The 26748-nt window shown below is 43.4% G+C and overlaps 1 protein-coding gene across 1 annotated transcript in view; it reads right to left on the bottom strand.

Annotated features, from left to right (window-relative positions):
- DNAH12 (dynein axonemal heavy chain 12) overlaps window positions 1-26748 on the bottom strand; it is a 133101-nt gene that overhangs the window by 102017 nt on the left and 4336 nt on the right. Inside the window, exons 2-5 of the mRNA XM_063426881.1 lie at window positions 23223-23380; window positions 14811-14901; window positions 11955-11981; window positions 11283-11472 (exon numbers count right to left, since the gene is read on the bottom strand). Of these exons, the coding sequence (XP_063282951.1) occupies window positions 11283-11472; window positions 11955-11981; window positions 14811-14901; window positions 23223-23380 (466 nt within the window). The remainder of the gene's footprint in view (window positions 1-11282; window positions 11473-11954; window positions 11982-14810; window positions 14902-23222; window positions 23381-26748) is intronic.

Genomic DNA, 26748 nt, shown 5'->3' with positions numbered 1-26748 from the left:
GATCCAAAAAAACGTAAACAAAACCTGGCATTTGCGCTATATGTCTGTCCAACCGTAATTCACCTCTTTCATATTAAATGCACCCCCCATTATTATATATCATTTTATTCAGGGGAAACGGGGCTTTCGTTTAACATCAAATATTTAGGTATGGAACATAATTTAATATGAAAAAAATATTTAAAAAATGGGAGAAAAGAATTTTTTAAATTTTTTTAGTTCTACGTGACATTCTAACTGTGAATGTCATAATACTGTTTGCTTTTACTGCAATACAATACACATATTTGTATTCAGCGATGTCTCGCGTGTAAAACAGTACCCCCTATGTACAGGTTTTATGGTGTTTTGTGAAGTTACAGGGTCAAATATAGCGTGTTACATATTTCAGTTTTTTTACATTGAAATTCGCCAGATTGGTTACGTTGCCTTTGAGACCATATGGTAGCCCAGAAATAAGAATTACCCCCATGATGGCATACCATTTGCAAAAGTAGACAACCTAAGGTATTGCAAATGGAGTATGTCCAGTCTTTTTTAGTAGCCACTTGGTCACAAACACTGGCCAAAGTTAGTGTTAATATTTGAAAATGCAAAAAACTAATTTGAACGCAAATTTTTGCCAGTGTTTGTGACTAAGTGGCTACTAAAAAAACTGAACATACCCTATTTGCAATACCCTGGGTTGTCTACTATTGCAAATGGTATGCCATCATGGGGATAATTTTCATTCCTGGGCTACCATACGGTCTCAAAGGCAACCTGGCGAATTTTAATGTGAAAAAACTGAAACGCAAACCTTATATTTGACTCTGTAACTTTTGAAAACACCATAAAACCTGTACATGAGGGGTACTGTTATACTCAGGAGACTTCGCTGAACACAAATATTAGTGTTTCAAAACAGTAAAACGTATCACAACAATTATATCGTCAGTGTAAGTGCCATTTGTGTGTGAAAAATGCAAAAAATGTCACTGTCACTGACGATATCGTCGTTGTAATATATTTTACTGTTTTGAAACACTAATATTTGTGTTCAGCAAAGTCTTCCGAGTAAAACAGTACCCCCCATGTACAGGTTTCATGGTGTCTTGGAAAGTTACAGAGTTAAATATAGTGCTAGACAATGTAATTCCCTGAACTTTTGGCCTGGGTTGGCAGGCAGGTCCTGCAAATTGTAATTAATAAAATGACCTAATTATGTAAAATTATTACATAAATATATGCGTAGAATTATTATATATATATGTGTGTATATATATATGTGTGTATATATATGTATATAATTTTTTTTAATTATTTTTATTTATATATAGGTATATACATAGTGATATATACGTATATACTTATGTATATAGATATATATATTATTTCGTTCTACATGTATTTTGATATCAATATATATATATTAATTTTAAAATACAGTTAGAACGAAATTACGCATGTTTATATATTTTTTATCTATTTTTTTTATTATTTTTTTATTATTTTTTTATTTATTTTTTTAACGTATTTATATATTTATTTATTTTTTATTATATATAAATATATATATAATGAAAATTATATATATATATTTAATCAATATCATTGTACGTGTATTTTGATATTAATATATATATATAATTATGTATATATTAATATTAAAATACACGTAGACAGTGTATGCATATTTATGTGTATGTGTGTATATGTGTGTATATATATACTTAGATCATATATATAATAAATATATATATGATCTAAGTATATATAATTTATTTTTACACTGTTTTAACATTTTTTTATTTTTTTTTCAGACAGCAGGGGGAGTACCTGTCATTACAGGCACTCCCCCTGCTGGCAATGCCTTGGACAGCTATGCCGTCCATGTGATCGCGGGGTCCTCGCAAGGACCTCGCGATCACATGGCCCTGGGCGGCTGAAGAGGACGCAGGGGGACTCCCTGGGCTCCCAGGTAAGTCCCCCATACCGCGATCGCCGGCGTGGGATCGCCGGCGACCGGGTAAGTACATAAGATCGCAGGACGTACTATGCCGTCCTGCGGCTTTTAGAGCCACCAAAATAAGGACGGCATAGTACGTCCTGCGGTCTTAAGGGGTTAAAGAGTAATCTAATGTTTACACTTCCTTTATTGCAAATTCTGTTTAATTATTTTTTTTTTATAAATTATTGTATTAAATTTTTTCAAATATAGACATACATAAAAAAAAAATAAAAAGACAAAATAACGACACATATATCAACACAACACCACATTATGCCTCCAATAATAAATGTGTCATATTCCTCATGGGTTACTACATCGATATATACAAATATCGAAGAAGAAAAATAAGACCACAAAGTTTCTGCAAAGTGGAGAGGGGGGAGGCAGGGGAGGGCTGGCAGCCTTAGACCTGGGGGGCAAAACCAGTCAAGTGGCCCATTGCACCACCAAATCAGTTCACCATCCATGCCCACCTTTTCCTGGTTTTATAACGGATATTGATGTTATGCTAATCAGTAGCTCTTTGCCATACCCACTCCTTCACGGCTCTGACTTTCAATGTTGTCAGAGCACAGGCTGAGAATCTCTGAGCCTGTGCTCTGACTTATTAACTGAGCGCCGGAACCACGAGGGAGAGGACATGATCTGACTGCACCTACTGCTGGTGCGCACCAGTGGACCACCAGCGAATCGTTTCAATTGAATATGCTGGTGTCCCCAACTTGTGAGCTGTGTTGGCTACCGGGCGCCTCTGTTGTCATGGCACCCTGCGTGACCGCCCAGCTTGCCCACCCCAACGGCTGGCCCTGCTGACACACACTGACGTTACTACTTAGACTTCCCTCAATATTAATACAGACATCAGAGTAAACACCAATAAACTGTGGAAACAGAGCTGGTCCCTCCAAATTTATAAAGGTTTTTCTTAGAGGATTTATTGTAAGATTAAATCATGCCTCCTCCTCACTCTCTCCCATGCGCTGCTCTGTAGGCTGGGAGGAAGTGAAGAGTAATCACAGTCTCCCAGCACAATGTCACCTGTGGCTGTATGGGGAACAGCTGTTTAATGTAATGCTTGCAGGACGGCCAGCTGCTGCAGAACCTCTTTGTTCCCGTCTATGCAAAGGGCTCCAGGCACTGCTTGCTGTGAGTGTGAGCCACTGTAAATTAGGGGCAGAGGGCACTTGTACTGCGGTAAAAACGGATCTGGGCAGGAGGAGAGTGCTGTGAAATCAGTGCATTCCCCTCCTGTGGGTCACCAGTAGACTGATGCACCTGCCCAGGATTTTTGCCGCCCTAGACAAAAGAAAAATTTGCCGCCCCCCCATGTGACATCACAATGCTTCACCTATATGATCTGCCATATGAACTAATACCAATGCTGCACACAGTGTGTGTTTACATTAAAAAGCCTGCAGGGACAGGCTATAGACACCAGAACCACTTCATTAAGCTGAAGTGGTTCTGGGGACTATAGTGTCCCTTTAATGTGAGGTAAATTATAGATTAGTGTCACTAATAATATCCTGGATTGCCTACTTACAATCAGATGAGGATGGTGATGGGCTGCAGTTTGGCTCCACTGGTCTGGTGTAGAACAGGATCTCTGGAGGCTGCTTGTAACTGTAGTCACAAAATTCAAAGTTCTAGTAGAATGGGAAGCAGCTCCATTTTTTTGGGGCCCCTTACACAGCTCAAGGTCTGGGCCCCAGGGCCTGACGATGAGTATGCCCATAAGGCCCACCTACATGTTCCACCCATGAGTTCGCTCACAGGGAGTGGAGTGTGTAGGGGATGTGTTATGTGTTATTGTAGAGGATCTAATGTGTGTGCTTATGGTAGGTAGTGTATAGGGATACCAGTTTGTGTAGGTAATGCAGTGTATTTGTTTGTAGTGGAAGCAGTGTGTGTTTGTGTATAAGGGATGTATTGTGTGAATCTGTGTTTGTATGCATAAGGGATGCAAGGTGTGTGTCTGTAAGTGTGTGCATTGAGTGTGTGTAAGAAATGCATTGTGTTTCTGTGTATATGTAAGAGAAGCAGTGTGTGTGTTTGCATGTGTGTGTAAGGGTTTGCATTGTGTGTTTCTGTGTATGTGTGCAAAGGATGCATTGTCTTTGTGTGTAATGGATGCATTGTGTTTCTCTGTGTGTAAGGGAAGCATGTTGTGTTTTTGTGTGTGTAGGGATGCATTGTGTGTTTCTGTGTACGTATAGGGATGCATTGTGTGTGTGTGCGCGTAGTGTGAAAGAGCTCCCTGTCCTGTCCCCTGTCCTATAGCGCTCTCCCCTGCCCCTTAGTGGTCTCTCCACCCCCCACCCTCTCCCCTAGCAGTCACTTCTCACACTCATCCACTCTCCCGGTGCTCTTCTCACCCCCCCCCAAACCTCCGGTGTTCTTTTCACCCCCTCCCTCCCTGTGTTCTTCTCACTCCCCCCCTCCATGTGTTCTCCTCACTCCCCTCCCGTTCTCCTCACCTCCCCCCATGTGATCTTACTCACTCCCCCCCAGTTTTCTACTCACTCCCCCAACCTCCCTGTGTTCCCTCCTACTCCCCCACCCTCCCTGTGTTCTTCTCACTCCCCCACCCTCTCTGTGTTCTTCTTACTCCCCCCGTTCTTCTTAATCCCCCTGTTCTTCTTAATCCCCCTGTTCTTCTTAATTCCCCCCTGTTCTTCTTAATCCCCCACCCCCTGTTCTAATTCTTAATCTCCCCACTCCCCCTGTTCTTCTTAATCCCCCCACCCCCCCTGTTCGTCTTAATCCCCCCACCCCCCTGTTCTTCTTAATCACCCCTCCCTGTTCTTCTTAATCACCCCCCGTTCTTCTTGATCCCCCACCCCCTGTTCTTCTTAATCCCCCCAACCCTCCTTCTTCTTAATCCCACACACCCCTCCTTCTTAATCACCCCTCTTCTTATTAATCTCCCACCCCTCCCCTTCTTCTTAATTCCCCCCCTTCTTCTAAATCCCCCACCCTCCTCCCTTCTTAATCCCCCACCTCTCCCCCTTCTTCTTAATTCCCCCCTCTTCTTATTAATCCCCCACCCCTCCCCCTTCTTAATCCCCCACCTCTCCCCCTTCTTCTTAATCACCCACCCCTCCCCTTCTTAATTCCCCCCTCCCCCCTTCTTCTTAATTCCCCCCTCTTCTTATTAATCCCCCACTCTCCCTCCTTCTTCTTAATTCCCCACCCCTCCCCCTTCTTCTTAATCCCTCCCCCTTCTTCTTAATCCCCCACCCCTCCCCCTTCTTCTTAATTCCCCCCTCTTCTTATTAATCCCCCACCCTCCCTCCTTGTTCTTAATTCCCCACCCCTCCCTCCTTCTTCTTAATTCCCCCCCTCTTCTTATTAATCCCCCACCCTCCCTCCTTGTTCTTAATTCCCCACCCCTCCCCCTTCTTCTTAATTCCCCCCCTCTTCTTATTAATCCCCCACCCTCCCTCCTTGTTCTTAATTCCCCACCCCTCCCCCTTCTTCTTAACCCCCCTCACCTCCCCTCCGGTGCGGTGGCCGGCCGGAGTCATAGGAAGGTGCACACTCAGTGTGCACCTTCCTGTCAGTCCGGCCGGTTACAGGAAACAGAAACTCCTGTTCCGCGCGGACTGGGTTGGGAAACACTGCTCTAGTGATTTATTTAGCTATATTGTATTTTCTACACCTACCTGCTTAGTGCTCTAGTGATTTATTTAGCTATACTGTATTTTTTGCATCTACCTTCTTAGTGCTCTAGTGATTTATTTAGCTATACTGTATTTCTGCATCTACCTTCTTAGTGCTCTAGTGATTTATTTAGCTATACTGTATTTCTGCATCTACCTTCTTAGTGCTCTAGTGATTGATTTATTTAGCTATACTGTATTTTCTCCATCTACCTTCTTAGTGCTGTTGGGATTTATTTAGCTATACTGTATTTTCTGCATCTACCTTCTTAGTGCTGTAGTGATTGATTTATTTAGCTATACTGTATTTCTGCATCTACCTGCTTAGTGCTCTAGTGATTGATTTATTTAGCTATACTGTATTTTCTCCATCTACCTTCTTAGTGCTGTAGGGATTTATTTATTTAGCTATACTGTATTTCTGCATCTACCTGCTTAGTGCTCTAGTGATTGATTTATTTAGCTATACTGTATTTCTGCATCTACCTTCTTAGTGCTGTAGGGATTGATTTATTTAGCTATACTGTATTTCTGCATCTACCTGCTTAGTGCTCTAGTGATTGATTTATTTAGCTATACTGTATTTTCTCCATCTACCTTCTTAGTGCTGTAGGGATTTATTTATTTAGCTATACTGTATTTCTGCATCTACCTTCTTAGTGCTGTAGGGATTGATTTATTTAGCTATACTGTATTTTCTCCATCTACCTTCTTAGTGCTGTAGGGATTGATTTATTTAGCTATACTGTATTTTCTGCATCTACCTTCTTAGTGCTGTAGTGATTGATTTATTTAGCTATACTGTATTTTCTGCATCTACATTCTTAGTGCTCTAGTGATTGATTTATTTAGCTATCTGTATTTTCTTCACCTACCTGCTTAGTGCTGTAGTGATTGCTTGATTGATTGATTTATTTACTCAGTTTTTCTGCATCTACCTTCTTATGGCTGCAGGGATTTATTTGTTTAGAATGTGTTTACCTCCCTACTGCCATTATGATTTATTTATTTAGATTGTATTTTTCTGTCTCTACTTTTTTGCTGTAGGGATGTATTTTCTCTTATGATTTTTCAGCATTTTCCTGTTTTGGGCACCCCTGTCTGGGGATCGTTTTTTTTTGGGGTTTGGGGGGGTTCCATTCCTCCCTCTACCTTTTCTGGGTGGCTTTGCCCCCATCACTTTTCGTCCATTTTGCGGCCGCTGGAAAGCGGTCCATCCGACCGCTTTCCATTGCCGACCGCCGGGACCCCGGAGTAAGACTCCGGTGGTCCCACGTGTTGGATCCCGCCCGCCGGCTCAGTCCGCCGAGCGAGATCCTCTGCTTCCCATGCAGTGCTAGGGCCCCGAGCATCCACTTCCCCGCGACCGCGTGGTCGGGTCGGGCGGGGCCGGCCAGTTACCAGACTTACCGCATTAGTTCCGTCGATGGCAGGCACATGTGCTGTAGCTTTGACTGGGACTCAGCTATGACTTGGGCGCATTGCACCCTCAGGCTGTCCTGGCTTTGTGCCCCATGTGGCTGTCAGGTTAGGCTACTGGGGACCATAGTGGATGATATAGATCACAGGCATGCTATATAGAGCTGTGCACAACCCCTCAAGGGTTACAGGCACAACTGGCAGTGTTACCACTTATACTCATCCCCCCCCCCCCTTTTTGTTTGTTCAGATGATTGCTTGCAGCGCTCTGTTTTATCATATTGACCAATGGAGCACCTCTTGTGAGGTAACTCAGTTGGTGAGTTCCCTGACTACATGTGTACTTATTATGCAAGTTCACTATTTACGGAATGTCAGGCACTATTTAACTGAAGTGCGTTATCTACAGTTACACAATGGAATGCTTGGTACAGTCACACAGAAGAATGCCATCTACAGTTACACAGTAGAAGGCTATGTACAGTTACAAAGGAGAAGGCTATGTACAGTTACAAAGGAGAAGGCTATGTACAGTTACAAAGGAGAAGGCTATGTACAGTTACATAGAAGAAGGCTATGTACAGTTACATAGAAGAAGGCTATGTACAGTTACATAGAAGAAGGCTATGTACAGTTACATAGAAGAAGGCTATGTACAGTTACATAGAAGAAGGCTATGTACAGTTACATAGAAGAAGGCTATGTACAGTTACACAGTAATATACTATGTACAGTTACACAGAAGAATGTTATGTACAGTTACACAGAAGAATGTTATGTACAAATACACAGAAGAATGTACGTACAGTTACACGGAAGAGTGTTATGTACAGTTACACAGAAGAGTGTTATGTACAGTTACACAGAAGAACGTATTGTATGTTTACACCGAAGGATGTTATGTACGGATGCACAGAAGAATGCTATGTACAGTTACACAGAAGAAGGTTACGTACAGTTACACAGAAGTGTGTTAATTACAGTTACACAGAAGTGTGTTAATTACAGTTACACAGAAGTGTGTTATGTGCTATTAATCTGAAGAAGTGTTATGTACATCTTATCTGAAGAGCGAAAGGTACATTTTATTGGAGAATGGAATGCGCAGTTCCTCACCTGTACATCTCTGAAGGTCCTGACTTGTCTGTGCCCCAGGACTTGGCCGGCTTTGTCCGTGCCTTACTGATTGGCCTGCTTTGCCTGTGCCCCATTGATTGGCCTGCTTTGTCTGTGCCCCATTGATTGGCCTGCTTTGTCTGTGCCCCATTGATTGGCCTGCTTTGTCTGTGCCCCATTGATTGGCCTGCTTTGTCTGTGCCCCATTGATTGGCCTGCTTTGTCTGTGCCCCATTGATTGGCCTGCTCTGTCTGTGCCCCATTGATTGGCCTGCTCTGTCTGTGCCCCATTGATCTGGCCTGTGCTGTCTGTGCCAGAATGTCTGCATGCCAAGCCTACTGCCACATACTCACGCTTGTGCATTGCATGCGCTGCCCAACTTGCCTCGGTCACTATAAGGGGTGCTGCCCCTATCTCCCTGCCAGTGACTCTTGTCCTCTATACTCCTTGAAGTCGCTTTGCCTGGGACCGCTGCACAGGAGAACCCTTATCCGGGTTAACAGCGCAGACAATGACTACCATGGCAGTGACCGCCTCTGTGGAATTAGGCTTCAGCCAGGGTCCTCCCTTAAGCTTATCAGGAGTGTAACGCTAGAGGGCCCACCTTTAAAACGGCAGACGACTTGAACAAGTCAGACTCTCCTGGAGGAGAGCAGGCAAGGGCACATAAGCGCTACTGGAAGGGCGAAGGCCCTGAACCAGTGACTTGAATGAGTCAGACTCTCCTTGAGGAGAGCAGGCAAGTGCGCATGAGCGCTACTGGAAGGGTGAATGCCCTGAACCAGGCTCCCGGAAAGATAAGACTCCGAGGAGTGGCTAACCCCTCTGCAGTCGGCCAGACGGCCCTGCCTATGTGGCGCAGGGGTGAAGGTCCCCGTAAACCCCCCACCATGGCCGCCCTAGCTGAATGGCGGGCGGACCGGTTCTCCTCGGAGGGAGAGGACGATGGGGGTGTGGATTATGATGACAGCCCCTAGTGGCACCATGAGATGTAGAACAAAGTCCACTACAAGGGCCCCGACGACCTTGGAAGAAGAGGGCGTCTCGTGGATCGCCCCTGTTTGACCCTCGATCTATTGCTCACCTGGTTTCTTTGGAATGATCTCTGCCCGATCACCTAGCACCATCGGTACGTTTCTGGGCCCGTAGACCGCTGGCTTGAGAAGCCCGCAGGATAATTCAAGCGGTATTCCCAGCCGGGCTCCCGAACAAAGTAGCCGCAAACACAGACTTAGACCCCGATGGGGCACTGCGGTTTTGCTGGTTAAGCACCTGTCTAGTATTCAGGAGATCCTGAGTGCGGCCCACTGCAGTGCCTATACTATTAAGTCCGCACTGGAAAGCCGATTGTTCTCCACTACACGAGCAAGTTGTGCTAGCGGAACATACGAGGAAGTATAAGAGCTGTCCTTTTTTACATGGAAGTACTTCATGGAGGCTTATCCCAGCTCCAACCCGTACCTTTTATAGGGGATTGGACCCTTGACCCGGAATTTCACACTTGCCTCCACTTTCGGATGACATCCCAGACGGGGCCCCGAGTCTGGGGTGGCAGACGACCCTATCCTAAACGCAGTTTGGACCGCTGGAGGTGCTTGGGATAAAGGGATCTGAGCCCCTCGGAGTCTAAGATTGAACATATATTCATTAGTTACTGTGAATTAGACGCGGCCCAGTTCTGGTAAGGTGGCCTCTATTTTCTCCCTGGTGAGATAGGTATCTTGTGCATCAGTCATTTGGGCGACAATACAACCTGGTTGGGAGGAATTGAGGACATTCAGGAATACCAGAACTATCTGAAGAGATCTTTCTCGTTTTCCACGCGTTGGGACCCGGATGCGACTCTTCATCGATATAGGACTTCTTGCTGGACGGTCTACCTGGACGGGCTTGCCGGACCCCCTGCGAGGTACCTCCCAGACCGAAAGGTCAGGCGTTCCCTGCGTTTTCCCTTGTTAGAGTCCCTGGATTTTGTTTATTTCAACCAGGGAAATATCGACCTCCTCTACATCTCAAGGAGTGGAGTCCTGGAAGGAAGATTGGACGCAAGGGGGTGACCCCTACGCTCTCCTCTGCCCGAGTTCTCGTACATATGGAATAGTTTTCTCTGGGAGGACCCGGCGTCAAGACTTTAGTCCACGGAGGAGGACCCATCAGGCCCCGACCAGTTCGGCTGGATGACAGACCCGTTTGCTCAGCGATGGACGCTTCCCTCCAGGAGTGTTCGACATGGAGATGCGGACGAGTCTCCTCCGTTTGTTTGGTCTCAGGACCTTTCTACAGGTACCTCGGTCTGCTGGTACTTTGGAATTATGATCTCTAGTCTTTTAAATGTTCCTGATATTACTAGACATGTCTATTTTATTTAACGTAATTACCAGCCTGGATGAATCTAAGGTTATAGACAGTTCTATTTAGCCTGACTTCTCTTGTTATAAAAAAAAAAAAAAAAAAAAAAACTGTGCTGTTAATGATTGCCATGTTATTGATAATCTTGTTTTATTCCATCGGCTTGTATCTGCTGTTGTGGCAATATAAGCGTGTTTGTTACTCTAAGCACAATAAAAATAAAGAATAAAAAAAAAAACATATCCATACCCTGTGGGATATAGGCTCATTCACTTCTACATTCACCTCCAGTATTTACACAAGCACAAAACAATAGATCTATATCACAACAGATTTCTCCTACTTGCCACATTTACTCAACATAGGTGTCTGGTTTATTTTTAAACTACTGTACCTATGGTGAGGGCCAGGCCTAATTCCCCTAAAGGAGCCTTGGCTAATGGACAATTTAGCATCCCTACGTTCCGGGGTGCTAATGTTATAAAGACCTTGTCATCTGCAACTTTGTATTACTCATTGAACAACAAGCCTTTATTCTGCTTACATACTATGGTTCTACATCATATTGCTCTTTTTCAACTGTTCGTTTGTAATTATCGAAAATATAAAATACAGAATTTAAAGAAAAAAAAAAAAATGTTCCAAGTTAGCCATACCCCCGAAAATGAAATTGTCTCTCTTCAGATATTTAAATTTTGGGTGGTATGCATGCAGTGCTAGAAGTTATGACAAGCCCACATACCAAGGTGTCTCTTCATGCTCTTTTCAAAGTCTTGTGAAACTTCCTCTAGCAGTTCTTTAACCAGATCCTCCCGGTCTTTCCCCTGTTGCAGTGATGCTGGTACATTGGAGAGTATAGAGTTTAGCCAGTGCTTCTGGATAGGCACCACAGGGCTGCTCTCTACACAGTTCTTCATGTAGAGGTAATTCAGCTAAACAAGGAAACAGTTATTCAGTTAAACAGTGTCCTGCGAGAGACAGTAAAAACAACAAACTAATTTCAAAAGCCACATCAGGATTTTTTGTTGATAATCTGACAAGTCTTTTACATGGTCAATGTGAGATATAAAGGAGCTAAATGAACATTCCTTACCGTTTAAGGGGGTTGGGAGTAATTTTGCATTGGTGCATAGATTCCAAACTACATTTCCAGACACTATTCCCTGAGAATCTTAGAGTGTGCAATTTAACAGATAAATTGGCAACTAACTTGGCTTGAGAAACGCAGGATTAGTGGTTGATCTATATACAGTAAGCTATAAAAGCATATTTAGACACATTTTCACCGGCAACTTTCTTTGATTTCAATTATTCCATAATTTTGTGTCACTTTATTTCATTTGTTACTAAATAGAATAACAATTTAGACAGATATCAAATTAGAATTCCAGGAAAAGAGATGTAAAATACTCACTCTGCGTTTTCTCTGCTCACTGTTCATCTGTAAGGGAAGCAAGAAATTAATCGGGTTAGAAAAGTAAAACAAAGATATCAAGGGAATTATGAACGAAAAGTGTTGTGTTCGGTTTTACCACTATTCTTATTTGAGCCAATTTAAAAGCAATTTTGACTGATTTTTGTTTATAGTATAGAAAACAAAAAACAGGATTTTAGTATTATCATTAAAAGTTATATTTTAATTAGTTAGGACACTCATTTCTCCTTTTGTTTATCTCTTCAGTCCATGGGTTAACCCCTTAACGAATGTTCTTCAAGCTTTCTTCTTTGTGTTTTGTTCTTTAGAAAACCAAAAACCTTCAAAATGCAAATGTGCCTTTTTTCTAGTAACATTACTAAGTGGTTGACTATAACAGAGCAGTTTTCTCCCCACTCGTAGGCCATGTTGGCCGCACGCAGTTGGGCAGTGACAGTTCCAAAAGCCTTGCGTTGTAGGAGGGTGGTCTTTGTGAGATCTTGGTAGAACATGAGATTTTTCAAACGCCAGGGGTGTCTTGCCTCTAAGAGCCAACATGATTTGGATTTTGTCTGGAACAGTAAGACATCTGAGGATTACATTGCGAGCCAGTGTAGGCTTGAGTGGTGTAGTACTGGTGAGACGGTAGACTTTGTCTATGGTGATTTTTTTTCGCCACCGTGTGAGACAGGATTGTGGCTAGAAGTCGGCGGACATAATGCAGCAGTACCTCCACCGTGATTGTAGCTGGGATACCCCTTATCTTGATATGGGTACTTCATTGGCAATCTTCCACTGCTGCCAGCTTGTGTGTGAAAGTTTACTGAATAGTCTAGATCTGAAGCATAGATTCATCCAATTTAGATAGGTGGGTCTGCACTTATACCATTTAATAATCTGTGGCTATCACCCGTTCTGTGACCGCATGCACCTCCATTTTTATGAGGGCGGATTCGGCGGCCAGCAGTTTATGGATCTCTGCCAACAGGAGTTTCAGGTCCAGTTTGATTGTCGGGGCTGAGTCGTCTGGGGAGTCCTGTGGGATTTCCTGTCCCTGTTGCTCTTGGCTCGTGTTAGGGTGCCTCTGCTTGCGGAACTTCCGCAGGCATCGGCTTGTGCGGAGTAGGCCGCTGAAGCATCTCTCTGACTTCCCTGCCCTCAGTTGCGATGTCGGGATTTTTAGAGCGTCGGCCCATAGTCGGTGTGAGTACTCTGTCATTCCCTCCACGAACACACACATACTGTCACCTCCCTTGACATACTGTCTCCACCCTTCCACACACTGTCACTCCCTTAACCCTGACGCACTCATATCCCCTCGCTCTGCCACATTAACCCTAACACATTAACACCCCTGATGCTGTCACACTCACCTTTTCTCTCACGGTCATGCTCACCACTTCTCTTCCTGTCAATCTCCCTCCTCCAACCGTGCCACACTCACCCACCTAATGCGACAGCATTAACATCTCTAATCCTGTCACACTCACCCCCCTCACTCTGCCACACTTACCCTGTCAATTAACCCCCTTAATCCTGTCACCTTCCCTTGCCCTATCACACTCACTCCTCTAACATTGTCACATTCACCCCAACCCTGTAATACTCATCTCCCCAACCATGCCACATTCTCCCTGTCATATTACCAATTTAATCCTGTCATAGTTACCTCACCCTGTAACACTCCCTCCTTAAACCATGTCACACTTGCCCTCCATCATTCTGTCACACTCACCCCCAACCCTGTATCATTCACTCCATCGCCCTGTCACACTCACCCTGCCACAGTTTCCTTTTTTACTCACCCGGTCACAGTCAAATTTGTTTATTGCAAATTATGCCATAACTACATTCAGAGAGCTCACAACACAGCAGCATAGGGAGCTGCGACAATGCAAGCTTCTAAAGATGAATACAGAGACTAGCTCTCTGTATCCAACGCTGCAAGCCTGCCATTCAATATATCTACAGCTACTTATACACACACACACAAGGTAACCCCTATTTCTTTCACTAATGGTGTTAGTGGGGGCCTCATGTTTGAGTTTCGCCTAACGCCTCGCAAAGTCTAGAGCCGCCCCTGCTTTTGTGCTACACCTACTTTGCTGCTACATTAAATGAAAAAGGGTTAATACAACCTTAAAGGGAAACTCCAGTGCCAGAAAAACGATCTGTTTTTCTGGCACTGGAGGGTCCCTCTCCCTCCCACCCACCAATCCCCGGTTACTGAAGGGGTGAAAACCCCTTCAGTGACTTACCTGGGACAGCGGCGATGTCCCTCGCCGCTGTCTCCGCCTCCGCGACGCTCCTCCTAGTGATTACGTCGGCCGGTGGGCGAGACTGATCTCGCTCACCGGCCGAGGAGACCTAATGCGCATGCGCGGAAATTCCGCGCATGCGCATTACGTCTCCCCTTAGGAAAGCATTGAAAAATCATTTCAATGCTTTCCTATGGGGTTTTGAGCGACGCTGGAGGTCCTCACACAGCGTGAGGACGTCCAGCGACGCTCTAGCACAGGAAACCTGTGCTAGAACCCAGGAAGTGACCTCTAGTGGCTGTCTAATAGACAGCCACTAGAGGTGGAGTTAACCCTGCAATGTAAATATTGCAGTTTATGAAAAACTGCAATAATTACACTTGCAGGGTTAAGGGTAGTGGGAGTTGGCACCCAGACCACTCCAATGAGCAGAAGTGGTCTGGGTGCCTACAGTGTCCCTTTAAGTGATTTGCAATGTTATATTCAATAATGGAATTTCCAGCGAAATTACAATTCCTATTTAAAAGACAAGAAATGGTGTAAAAATGGTTATAGTCTGCTCATAATACAATGCATCAGATAATACACTGACACTCACAGTTGAGGGTAATTGGGGTTCAGGGGGTGTAGGAACCCTCTTTTTCTGTTCCTTCATGGACTCTTCATAGGCTTTTATACCCTCGTTGACTCTGCAGCACAGACACAAGTCAGATAAGTTTACAGATAGAGATTTTATTAGAAACATACAAATGCAGAGCTTCAGATAACTGTAATATTTTCATGGTAAGACATAAAGAGTTGTAGTAGAGTGGATGAGGTGCCTTCATATATCAAATTAATTATTATTTTACTGAAACTGAATGCAACCCCTGCTGTTCCAAAGAGACAGACTTTTAACTGGATTAGTTTAACGTGAACTGTTAGACTATCAATCAATATTAGGGATGTGCATGGGGAAAAAGTTTTGGTTCGGTATTCTGAAATTCGGGACTTCGGCACTTCTCTTGCAGCCGCTTAGTAGATAACTCCCTAATTCCCACGGTAAGGCTGAAAGACCTAAATTGGTCTTTCAGCCAAATTCACTAATACTAAGTAAAAATTACTTAGTATTAGTAAATTCTGCCCCTACGCGCCTGCGGCTGCTCACTGTAAAAAAAATAAAAAAAAAATAAAAAAAAAACCCACACAATTTCCCCCCCCCCCCGGCCCCCACCGCTGAGCGGCGGGTGGAGGCCCTAAATTAGAATAGGGGGGGGACCTATTGTCCTCCCCCCTGGCCCCCACCCCAGAGCGGCAGGTGGGGGCCCTAAATTAGAATAAGGGAAGGGACCTATTTTCCTCCCCCCCGGCCCCCATCCCTGAGCGGCAGGTGGGGGCCCTAAATATCAATAAGGGGGGGACACCTATTGTCCTCCCCCCTGGCCCCCACCCCCGAGAGGCAGGTGGGGGCCCTAAATATTAATAAGGGGGGGACACCTATTGTCCTCCCCCCTGGCCCCCACCTCAGAGCGGCAGGTGGGGGCCCTAAATTAGAATAAGGGAAGGGACCTATTTTCCTCCCCCCCGGCCCCCACCCCTGAGCGGTGGGTGGGGGCCCTAAGTTAGAATAATTTGACTCATAACACTCTGATTGGTGGATTGAAAGTAACCAATGAGAGAGTTATGAGTCAAATTACACAGCGTGGGAAAATTTCAAAGAACTTTCCCACTCTGTGTAAAATGACACAGAGCACTCTGATTGGCTGGATTTCAAGCTAACCAATCAGAGTGCTGTGACAGGTAAATGTAGAGACTAACCATGGCTTAAACCAACCAACCAGAGTGCTCTGAGCCTAATTGCATGGAGAGGCAAGGCTTTATAAGCCTTCCCCGCCCTGAAGAGCTCAGTCTGCACGGTGCCCTCCATGGGAGAAGATGGATTTTTTTTGCGCTCTGTTTTTTTGTTTTTTTTTTTAAGTGCGTCGGTTTTTATGGATTTTTATTTGGCCTTTTTTGGGGCTGAAAAAAGAAGATTTTAGAAGAAAGTTTTTTGTTTTTTTTACAGGTATCTAGTTAATGCCCCCCCCCCCTCACTATTTTTAGGGAGAGGGGGGTATGTAGGGGTTAATTTTTACTTAGTATTAGTAAATTTGGCTGAAAGACCGATTTAGCTCTTTCAGTCTTTTAGTGAAAAGCTCCCTAATACCGTGGGAATTAGGGCGTTATCTACTTATTCATTCCTGTCATTCCATTGACTGACTAAGTAACTTACATTTTATATGAATGTGTGTTACTTGATTGTTGTAAGTGTTGCAAATGCTTACAGCTGAATCCTGGCTATGTTTGTATACTTTTTATTTAAACTTATATACAGTGTAACATTCTTCCACTGGGTAGGTATATTAGTACTTCGGCAATACTGTGCTTTGGATCTTCGGCAACTTAGCTATTTGGACATTCGGAACGAAACTAATTGCACATGTCTAATCAATATATAGAATTAATGTGCCTGTATCTCACAGGCATCCTAAACATTAGTGACAATGATTGTTTTCTTTTTCTATTTGGTTGTTTGGTATTGCAAGTTTCATTAGAATATTATAGAAATAAGTACAATAAATGAGTTTACAGTAAAAACAGGTATGCGTTATTGATATAGCATAATACATAGCAGTCTAATACAGTTCATTTTTAATATTGGAACATCGATAGGAAAGAACGGTAAAGAAGTAAAAGATACACATATACAAAGAAGAAGTTATCTAATACCGCCCGTCATTTCCGTTGGATTACAGTGCTGTCCCACTTAAACAATTAGTTTTTTTCTGTCTTGGTTTAATAGGAGAGATACTATAGGCACCAAGACAACTTTAGCATAATGAAGCAGGTTTGGTGTATAGATCATGCACCTGCAGTCCCACTGCTCAATTCCCTATAGTATCCCTCTAACAATCAGCAAAAAATAAAAGCAGCACTGTCATGGGCACATCAATTTTTAACCTCCCTCCCAACTCCTGTACATTTGATTGTCCCTCTAGTCACACCCAAATGCCCCTTGCTCCCCCATTTCACCTTATTTTACATTTATATTTCTTGCCTGGATCTTGCTCCTCTACCAACACAACCAATCAGAGTGCTCGGAGTGGGAAGGCTTTATAATCCTTTCCCTGCCTTGCAGAGCTCAGTCTGCGAGAAGCCCTTGCTGGGTGACGATGGATTAATGGGAAATCCAGCTCTCCATACATAAACAGTGAAGTAGTATAAAAGTATTAAGCTGGGAGGCTGGCCTGGCTGCTAGACGGTCACATAGCAAGCAAGCTCCTCAGAGATTTTGAGAAATTGGTGTTTAATAGACTACTTTCCTACACACACACACACACCCACTACATACGCCTTCATTACCACTAAAAGAAACCAATCCGACCCAAAGCAAACACAACACCTCTAAGGAACCTGCAACCACCGACACAAAACTGACCATCCAAAGAACACAAGAAGACACACTCAAACACCCCATCCCCCCCTAACCACTAAACAACCAAGATACTCACCAGACACCAAGCAACACGCAAAGTCACAGTGCAGGAGACACAAACCAACCAATACGACCAGAAGGGTCCCCCCCTAAATCGGGGAACAGGATAGACAAAAGCCTACAACAGAAGGTGCGATCAACAAACCTTACCCTCTGGTTCGGTCAATAACAGGACCAAGCACCAAAGTTTAAAAGTGGAATATATATATTGCTATGTAACACTGTGCAAATGAGTAAAAGTATGATTTCCCCCTATCCCTACTTTTTCCTTCTGTATCCCACAAAACGTTTGTGAAAAATGGAAAAACAAGAAAAATAAAGACTACTTTCCTAACTTATTCCACTCACAATCGACTTCTACTAAAGCATCTAGCTACTCTTTTACTGAGTGGACATCTGATGTTCTTGTTTTCCTGAGGCTGGGGTCTAACTGAGGCCTAGGTGAGTGAGGCAGCCAATCCCTCACCTTGGAGAAGAAGTATTTTGCTGTGGCTGTTTCTAATTAAGTCTCATTCTTGCTTCCCCCTTTGGACCGGTGGGGGTTATCCTGGTCCCGACACACAGTCGAAGATCCTCGATTACGACTCTTTGGCTGGCATACGATCATGCATTTTCGCCTTTTAGTTCTTTTATACTCGCTTAAGATGGCAACTGGGCATGAGCTAGTGAATTCTCAAGATCAGAAATCTTCGACGCATTTGACTGCTTACAGTCATGGGAAACTGTAGCTCTCTTAAGGTCCCACCACAGCATTTCAATCAGGTAGAGGTCTGGACTTTGACTGGGCCATTGCTTCTTTTTTTTTTGTTCAGCCATTCTGTTGCATATTTGCTGGTGTGCTTGGGATCATTGTCCTTTTGCAAGACCTAATTTCGGCCAAGCATATTGTTATGCTAATTGATAGATCTGAAGTGGAACACAACTGCAGAAAGATTTAAGCAATAGTTTTTCCTTAAATGCAGGAACTGAAATAGAGAGAGCTAGAGATAGAGAGAGACCTTAACTAGAACAAGTCATGTAGCTTTAAGGATATTTTCAGTTGGGGATTTAATAGCTGAAAGCTGTATAAGCATTAGAGTAGTTGCAACAGTTTAGCAAATTGAAGTAGAGAAAACAGGAACACTCCAAGTAAATATTAGTGAATCTCCAATAAGGAAGGTAGTTGTTGAAAGTAGTAAAAGTAGCAGAAATGTAGCAACAATGTAGCAGTATAACAGCTGAAGCAGACACCGTCCAAATAATTACTTCTGATTGAGTAGTATCTCAATACTTCGGATTAGATGGGGAATGACTTCCAGTTCCGTTTTGTAGATTCCTAGAATGTAGAATCTCCGGGAAAATAAATCCTGTTCTTGGTAAAGGAGTAGAAGAACTTTATACAATCCGAGGTCAGGGAGAGGAGAATAAAGATCATCGGTAAACAGTCCAGAGGTTCGGTACACGTAAATAGTATTAGCGAGAGTTTTTTGTAGCCGGTCAGGGGATCTTGAGGAAGCCTCAACAATAACCAAGCGATTTTAAAACTGGTGCGGTTTCTCTATAAAGCGTGAGAAAGCCGCGTCAGAGAAGGAGGCGTGGTGTTACTCCGTCTACCCGGAAGTGTCCGAAACGGAGCCGTGGAGAAGCTGACAGGTAAGTCCTGACACATATCCCTCAAATGGGGTTTTTATAGCAGTTCCTTAATTTAATAGGGCATTCACCTCCATATACAGTTGTGCTAAAAGATTTGCATACCCTTGTAGAAATTCTGAAATGTTGGCATTGATTTAAAAAATATGCTAAAAATGTATTCTATTGAAAGATAGTTATCATGTGAAGCTTTTATTATCACATAGTTGTTTGGCTCCTTTTTAAATCATAATGATAACAAAAATCACCCATATGGCCCTGATCAAAAAAAGTTTACATACCCATGAATGTTTGGCGTTGTTACAGACAAACAAGGTGACACACACAGGTTAAAATGGTAATTAAAGTTTAATTTTCCACACCTGTGGCTTTTTAAATTGCAATTAGTGTCTGTGTATAAATAGTCAGTGAGTTTGTTAGCTCTCATCTGGATGCACTGAGCAGGCTAGATACTGAGCCATGGGGAGCAGAAAAGAACTGTTAAAAGACCTGCGTCATCTTTATAAAAAGATGTAAAAGGATATAAAAAGATATCCAAAGCCTTGAAAATTCCAGTCAGTACTGTTCAATCACTTATTAAAGGGATTCTGCAGTGCCAGGAAAACAAACGCGTCTTCCTGGCACTGCAGAATCCTGGAGTCCCCCCCTCCCTCCCACCCCCAATCCCATGTCGCTGAAGGGGATAAAACCCCTTCAGACACTTACCTGAATCCACCGGTGGGTGGGGCCTAATGCGCATGCGTGGCAATGGCCGCGCGCATTAGACCTCCCCATAGAAAAGCCTTATCCAATGCTTTCCTATGGGGATTCTGGCAACGCTGGAGGTCCTAATGCATAGCGTGAGGACGTCCAGCGTCGTTTAGATGACCAAAAGTCATCTAAGAAGCTGTAAGTCCCTCTAGTGGATGTCTGCTAGACAGCCTAGAGGAGGACTTAACCCTGCAAGGTAATTATTGCCATTTATAAAAACTGCAATAATTACACTTGCAGGGTTAAGGGTGATGGGAGTTGGTACCCAGACCACTTCAATGGGCTGGAGTGGTCTGGGTGCCTACAGTGTTCCTTTAAGAAGTGGGAAATTCAGGGATCTCTTGATACCAAGCCAAGGTCAGGTAGACCAAGAAAGTTATCAGCCACAACTGCCAGAAGAATTGTTCAGGATACAAAGAAAAATCCACAGGTAACCTCAGTAGAAATACAGGCTGCTCTGGAAAAGGATGGTTTCAAGGAGCACAATATGACGATACTTGAACAAAAATAAGCCGCATGGTCGAGTTGCCAGAAAGAAGTTATTACTGCAACAATGCCACAAACAAGACAAGTTACAAAATGCCCGACAACACCTTGACACGCCTCACAGCTTCTAGCACACTAGAAGCTTTATGGTCACAACCATAAGAGCTAATTTGGAGAGGGGTCAACAAGGCCTACAGTGAATAGACTACCATCCCCACTATGAAGCATGGTGGTAGCTCACTGATGTTTTGGGGGGGGGGGGGGGTGAGCTCTAAAGGCACAGGAGAATTTTGTGAAATATGTTGGCAAGATGAATGCAGCATGTTCTGCATGAAGGCTGTGCACGGGACCCTCCATTGCTTACGGCAAAAAAAGGTGACGGTTCTAGAGGGGCCATCACAGTATGAAAATTTAGATTTTTCTGATAATTGAGTTGATACAGTAATTAACTCAATTATTTCCTAAACAGAGGGGAGGGATTGTGTGTAATTTATGGGAGTGACTTATTACCTAACTCTGTCTGTATTGGTTGTTTCATATTTTTACCGGTGCCCCACAAGGTCCACCTGGGTGGTAACCTTTTGGGCAAAACCTGCATAAAAGGCCAGCCTGGCCATTAAAGATTCAGTTCTGCTCCTAATACTGAGTGTCGTCCAGTTATTGGGAAGGGTGATGGGATATTCGTGGATTATCTTATGCCTGCTGTCTTGAAGTATGCGGTTTGTTCCTGAGTAGCTGTTGGAGTAACCACAAAGAATAAGCCCTGCTACAAAATCCCATAAAGAAATAAAACAAATGTGTTTTGCCTGCTCATTAATTAACTTTAAAAATGGTACATATATTACCAGTTCTCCAAGGTTATGCAAACTTGAGCCCTGCTCAATGAGCTTACATGCTAGAGGGAGTGGGGTATAGTGACACAAAAGGTAAGGATAGTATTAGAGAAGTAGATTGGTAGAATAGTATTCACTGAAGACTTAGTGTGGGTTTTTTTTAATGGAGAGGAATCAGTTGGGAGCCATTAACAGTTTAATTTGATATGCATTTGTGAAGAAGTGGGTTTTTAATGATTTTTTTGAAGGAGTGGAGATTGGGTACGCGTCTAACGGAGAAGGGAAGGAAGTTCCACAGGAACGGTGCAGCCCTCGAGAAGTCTTAAAAGACAGCATCACAGGTGGGAGTATGGACAGAGGAACAGAGGATAGACAGAGCGTAGGGGCCTAGTAGGGGCCTAGACGGGACATATTTGTGTATTAGGGAGGATAGATAGGTGGGAGCAGCATTATATAGAGATTTGAAAGTAATAACCCGAATTTTAAATTGAGCCCTATATCTTACCGGGAAAAAAAGGAATATGTAGAGGTGTTACAGCTTATTGTAAATCCTTTTTTACATGGATGTTTGATGTTTTATCACTGGATACTGCAGATATAATTGTTGCATTGCTTTTAGTTCATGGGAGAAACACTATTTTGTGTTTGAAAAACTTATTTTAGTTCACATAGGAGCCCATGATCATTCTGGAAAGTTACTAAAAGGTTTTTAAAAAGCATGAATCCCTTCTGTACAGTTTGGAGACCTTAGTCTCGAGAATAACCAGCTCAAACATGTCCTTTTCTGCCCAAGATTAGTGAGAGGTCCAGTTCCAAGTATCTTGACAGCATTGGAAACGGTGGCCGCCTGGAACTGTATCTCCCACTAAACTTGGCCTTTACTATGACATTTATATCCCAGTGCTGCCCTAATAGTAACGCCCTCAACTAAATCCCTACAATATACTTAACTACACTAAACATAAATCCCTGCATTACACTATACTAAACATAAATCCCTTAAAGAACCCTATGCAAACACTAACCCTTAAAGGGAAACTCCAGTGCCAGAAAAACGATCCGTTTTTCTGGCACTGGAGGGTTCCTCTCCCTCCCACCCCCAATCCCCGGTTACTGAAGGGGTGAAAACCCCTTCAGTCACTTACCTGAGGCAGTGGCGATGTCCCTCGCCGCTGTCTCCGCCTCCGCGACGCTCCTCCTGGGGATTACGTCGGCCAGTGGGCGAGACTAATCTCGCTCACCGGCCTAGGAGACCTAATGCGCATGCGCATTACGTCTCCCCATAGGAAAGCATTGAAAAATCATTTCAATGCTTTCCTATGGGGAATAGAGCGACGCTGGAGGTCTTCACACAGCCACTAGAGGTGGAGTTAACCCTGCAATGTAATTATTGCAGTTTATGAAAAACTGCAATAATTACACTTGCAGGGTTAAGGGTAGTGGGAGTTGGCACCCAGACCACTCCAATGGGCAGAAGTGGTCTGGGTGCCTACAGTGTCCCTTTAATCAATCATTAACCTTAACACTTACACTAAGCCTAACCTAAAAATAGCATGCACTATAAACGATACCTAGCGGCACAGCATGTATCAGTGGAAAATAATGCAATTTCAGGAGTCTGTAGACATATATACATAGAGAGTTCTTGTTTTATCAGGTCAACAAAATCCAAAAGGGACTGGACTGGAGTACTGATAATAGTTCAGAAGAAAACATTACTTTTAAGAAAGCTTTGCAGCTACTGTGAGAGTACTACAGCTCTCCTAAAAAAAGGCTACAGCTAAAAGAAAATACATACATGATATCATTGAGGGTCAACTGTTGTTCTCTGCTTCTTTTGTGTTTCAAGAGATTCGTAGCTGTCAAGCTTGAAGAACCCACTGGAAGGTAAATAGGTGGTAATCGAACATCTAAATTCTCTGCTGAATGGAGCCATGAAGCCTTATTGGAAGCCATCTAAAAAAGTTAAAAAATAAATAATTGTAATAATTATAATACAGCATTGACAAGCCTCATTCAAAAATCTCACTCACACAGACCACTAAAAATTCCAATCATAAGAAAGGACCTATTCTATCTAATAGAATAATGTTCACCAAAATATGTCACGGCAGTCTAACTTATGCATTGTTTTCATTTAAAGTTCTTCTGTTACAATCTTTCAAAGACTCTCAAGCTAAAAGCAAATATATTGATGGGAGGTAATAGGAACCGGGTCAGAGATCAGGGACAAGCTTTGTTCACTGGACCTGTTGCCTACAGATTCAGTGAACAAAGCTTATCCCTGATCTTTGACCAGGTTTCGGTTACCGGTGTAGGATACAGATATACCTCAGTTGTCTTGCACACAAAAATACAAATTATAGTTTCTGCTTAACTACACATCAAGAGGCCATATTCACAACGCTATTGCTGAAGATAATGTGAAATAATATATTATCAGCTGCATCCGCAGGGTGCTTTAACTCTGCTCTGAGACATTCTCTAGTAATTGCAAGGGGAACTGTCACTTCTCTGAAAATCACCTATAACCTTTTTCATGAGATTTTCCATTTTTTTAGTTTACATTGAAGATTTAGCACATTACATCGTAATTCCGTTCAGACAAGGTAAAGCCAGGACAATAAGGCTGAGAAATAGAAATATTGCTTCATTTTGAATTATTTGTGTGCTAGGCGTTCTCTACTCGGATCGCCATGTATGTACGTAGTGGGGAATCCCGATGCAGCCTAGAACAAAATCTAACCCCATTAACCCCCCAGTAACGACAGACCACTTAGTATGGATGAAACAGGCCACAGCATTTATTATCACAACTAAATTACTGCATAACACATCCATAACTTTATTTATTAAATCTCTTCTTTTCTGTAACCAAAACGTTAGACATAAATAAGCATAAATTAACATATATACATATATAACTCCACCCATAGTGTTATACAGTGACCCAACCGTCCTTGCCAATAAAAACATGGAGTGGTTCCTAATCACCACTCCCTCTCACCTCCCCCCTCGTCATAAAAAATCCTTCCAATGCCTGCCATCAGCCGACCTTATCCACGCTCGATGGGCACGAGACCTCAGGCAACCTAAGGTTTAACCTTTGGAGCGGGGGAGGTTTGAGACCTTAAAAACTTGTTCTTCTCATTCCATATACTTAAACGTAACCTCAAACTCAATTGGCAAGGACATACCCCCGGCTAGCTGCGACGAAATATACTAATAGGGTGGGCGGGAGGGAAGCTGTTTGCTGGCCCGAATCCCAAGTGGCACTGAGGTAAGACCTCCCCCACGGTCTTACACAGAACATAATCACACCCACAGACTCTTTCCAACCAATCCCATGCATCTATCCCCACACTCCTACATGTGCCCTTGTCCGCTTAGCTGCGCTATCTCCCCAGGGCCTAGTGCAAAGCATCAAGCTTCTAACAATGACTGATCGGGAGCTAAGATGGAGGCTGCCATTTACAGGATAAGGAAATGTGGATTTGTACATTAAATATTTTTTTCACACTTCAAAAAAATAAAACAGGATATTAAAATATTAAAAATCCTGATTAGTTACAGTTCCCCTTTAAATTATGCTGTCTGTGGATTCCTGATAGAAGTAATTTCACCTTGCCCTTTGCTTCTATACCTGATCTCCCATAATTCCCTTTTTGTAAACGGGCTACAAGACTTACACTTTTCTAAGAGTACCCAGACAACCTACACTACTTTGCACCAAGGTTTGAGAAACTTTTTTGCTAACAGACTTCTTAGGTGGAGTATAGCCTACTACCTTACATGCTCTTTTTTGAGACTAAATACCTAAATCCCCTGTCCCAGCAGAGAGATGGGGCAAAAACAGACAATTAGCCCACATTAAGTGCTCTTGTATGCCAGACATTCATCTGTCCTTCGACAGGCAGCAACAGCAGGCCCAACCAAAAATGGTTGCTGGGATTACACAAGGCTCTGATGAGTCACAGTACCTTGCAGATTTCATGTGGGGTATAATGGATAACAGATTTCAATGAGGACTCCTCCCTTTACACTAAAGGGGATATTATAAAGATTTTACTTGACGGGAGAGAGGTCTGGAGTCTGAGCTATCCGTTGTTCAGAAAGAGATGAGAGGCCTATGTCAATATATCAGTGTCGTTGACCATCTCGTTTGCACTCCTGGGTCTCAATTCAAAGATACTCGAACCCAAGTGAAGACACAACCTCATCAGATCCAACCACCGTCCCATGCAGTGGCTGTTCTCTAAGCAAGGATTAGACTGAGAAACAAGTCCCAGAAACAATAGGCACTGAGTCCATGCTGTCCATTGACCACCTATTTATACACGCATTGGAGCTGATGATGGTTAGAGAACCCCCGCCCAAGCCAGTGGCACCAAAAGACATAATTGCTGCCACTCATAATGTAGCAATTGGCTATCAAGACACCTAAAAGTCATTTGGAGAATTGCTCCATTAAGGTGTTTAATGACCAACCGTTTTCTGTATTGACAGACGCCGATTTCTACTAACTAAATTTCTGAGAGGCTTTAAAATCTGATACCGGTGGGAAGCTGCGGTGGCTGATAAAGATAGCACAGCATTACTTGTAGTACATTTAAAGATTCTGTGCTAACGTTATCAAGAAGACAACTTTCTATACACTCTTCAACTACAACCCTGACCTCCTCAGGCCTTACAGAAATATTAAGACCTGACTCGGCTGTTGCTAGCTCCAAACTCGGAGCTTGTGCTCTGGCAGATGAGGATCATCTACCCCCCAAGTCTATATTGCTCTCTGTGATTTATTCAAAGCTGTATGGATTTCACACAACTGTCTTTTATTTAGAGTAATCTATACCTTATCCCTCCCTGCCTGCTGTCCGCTGACATCATCAGAAGTGGTGGTCTGAGCCAATCACAATGCTTCCCCATAAGATTGGCTGAGAGTGTCAAGGAGGCAGATCAGGGGCAGAGGCAGCACACCCCAAACACAGCCCTGGCCAATGAGCATCTCCTCATAGAGATGAATTGAATCAATGCATCTCTATGAGGAAAGTTCAGTGTCTGCATGCAGAGGGTGGAGACACTGAATAGCAGTGCTGCTTACTGTGCAGCACTGCCCCTTGAAGCACCTCTAGCAGCCATCTGAGGAGTGGCCAGTGGAGGTATCCCTAGGTTGTAATGTAAACACTGCGTTTTCTCTGAAAAGACAGTGCCTAGCTCAAAAAGTCTGATGGGAATGATTCTACTCACCAGAAACAAATACAATACGCTGTAGTTGTTCTGGTGACTATAGAGTCCCTTTAATTGTCACAATATACATTCTCAAA

This window comes from Pelobates fuscus, chromosome 7 (assembly GCF_036172605.1).
Source record: "Pelobates fuscus isolate aPelFus1 chromosome 7, aPelFus1.pri, whole genome shotgun sequence".
Taxonomy (NCBI): Eukaryota; Metazoa; Chordata; class Amphibia; order Anura; family Pelobatidae; genus Pelobates; species Pelobates fuscus.
The sequence above is the reverse complement of the archived record's forward strand: the minus strand, read 5'-3'. Positions and strand labels throughout refer to the sequence as shown.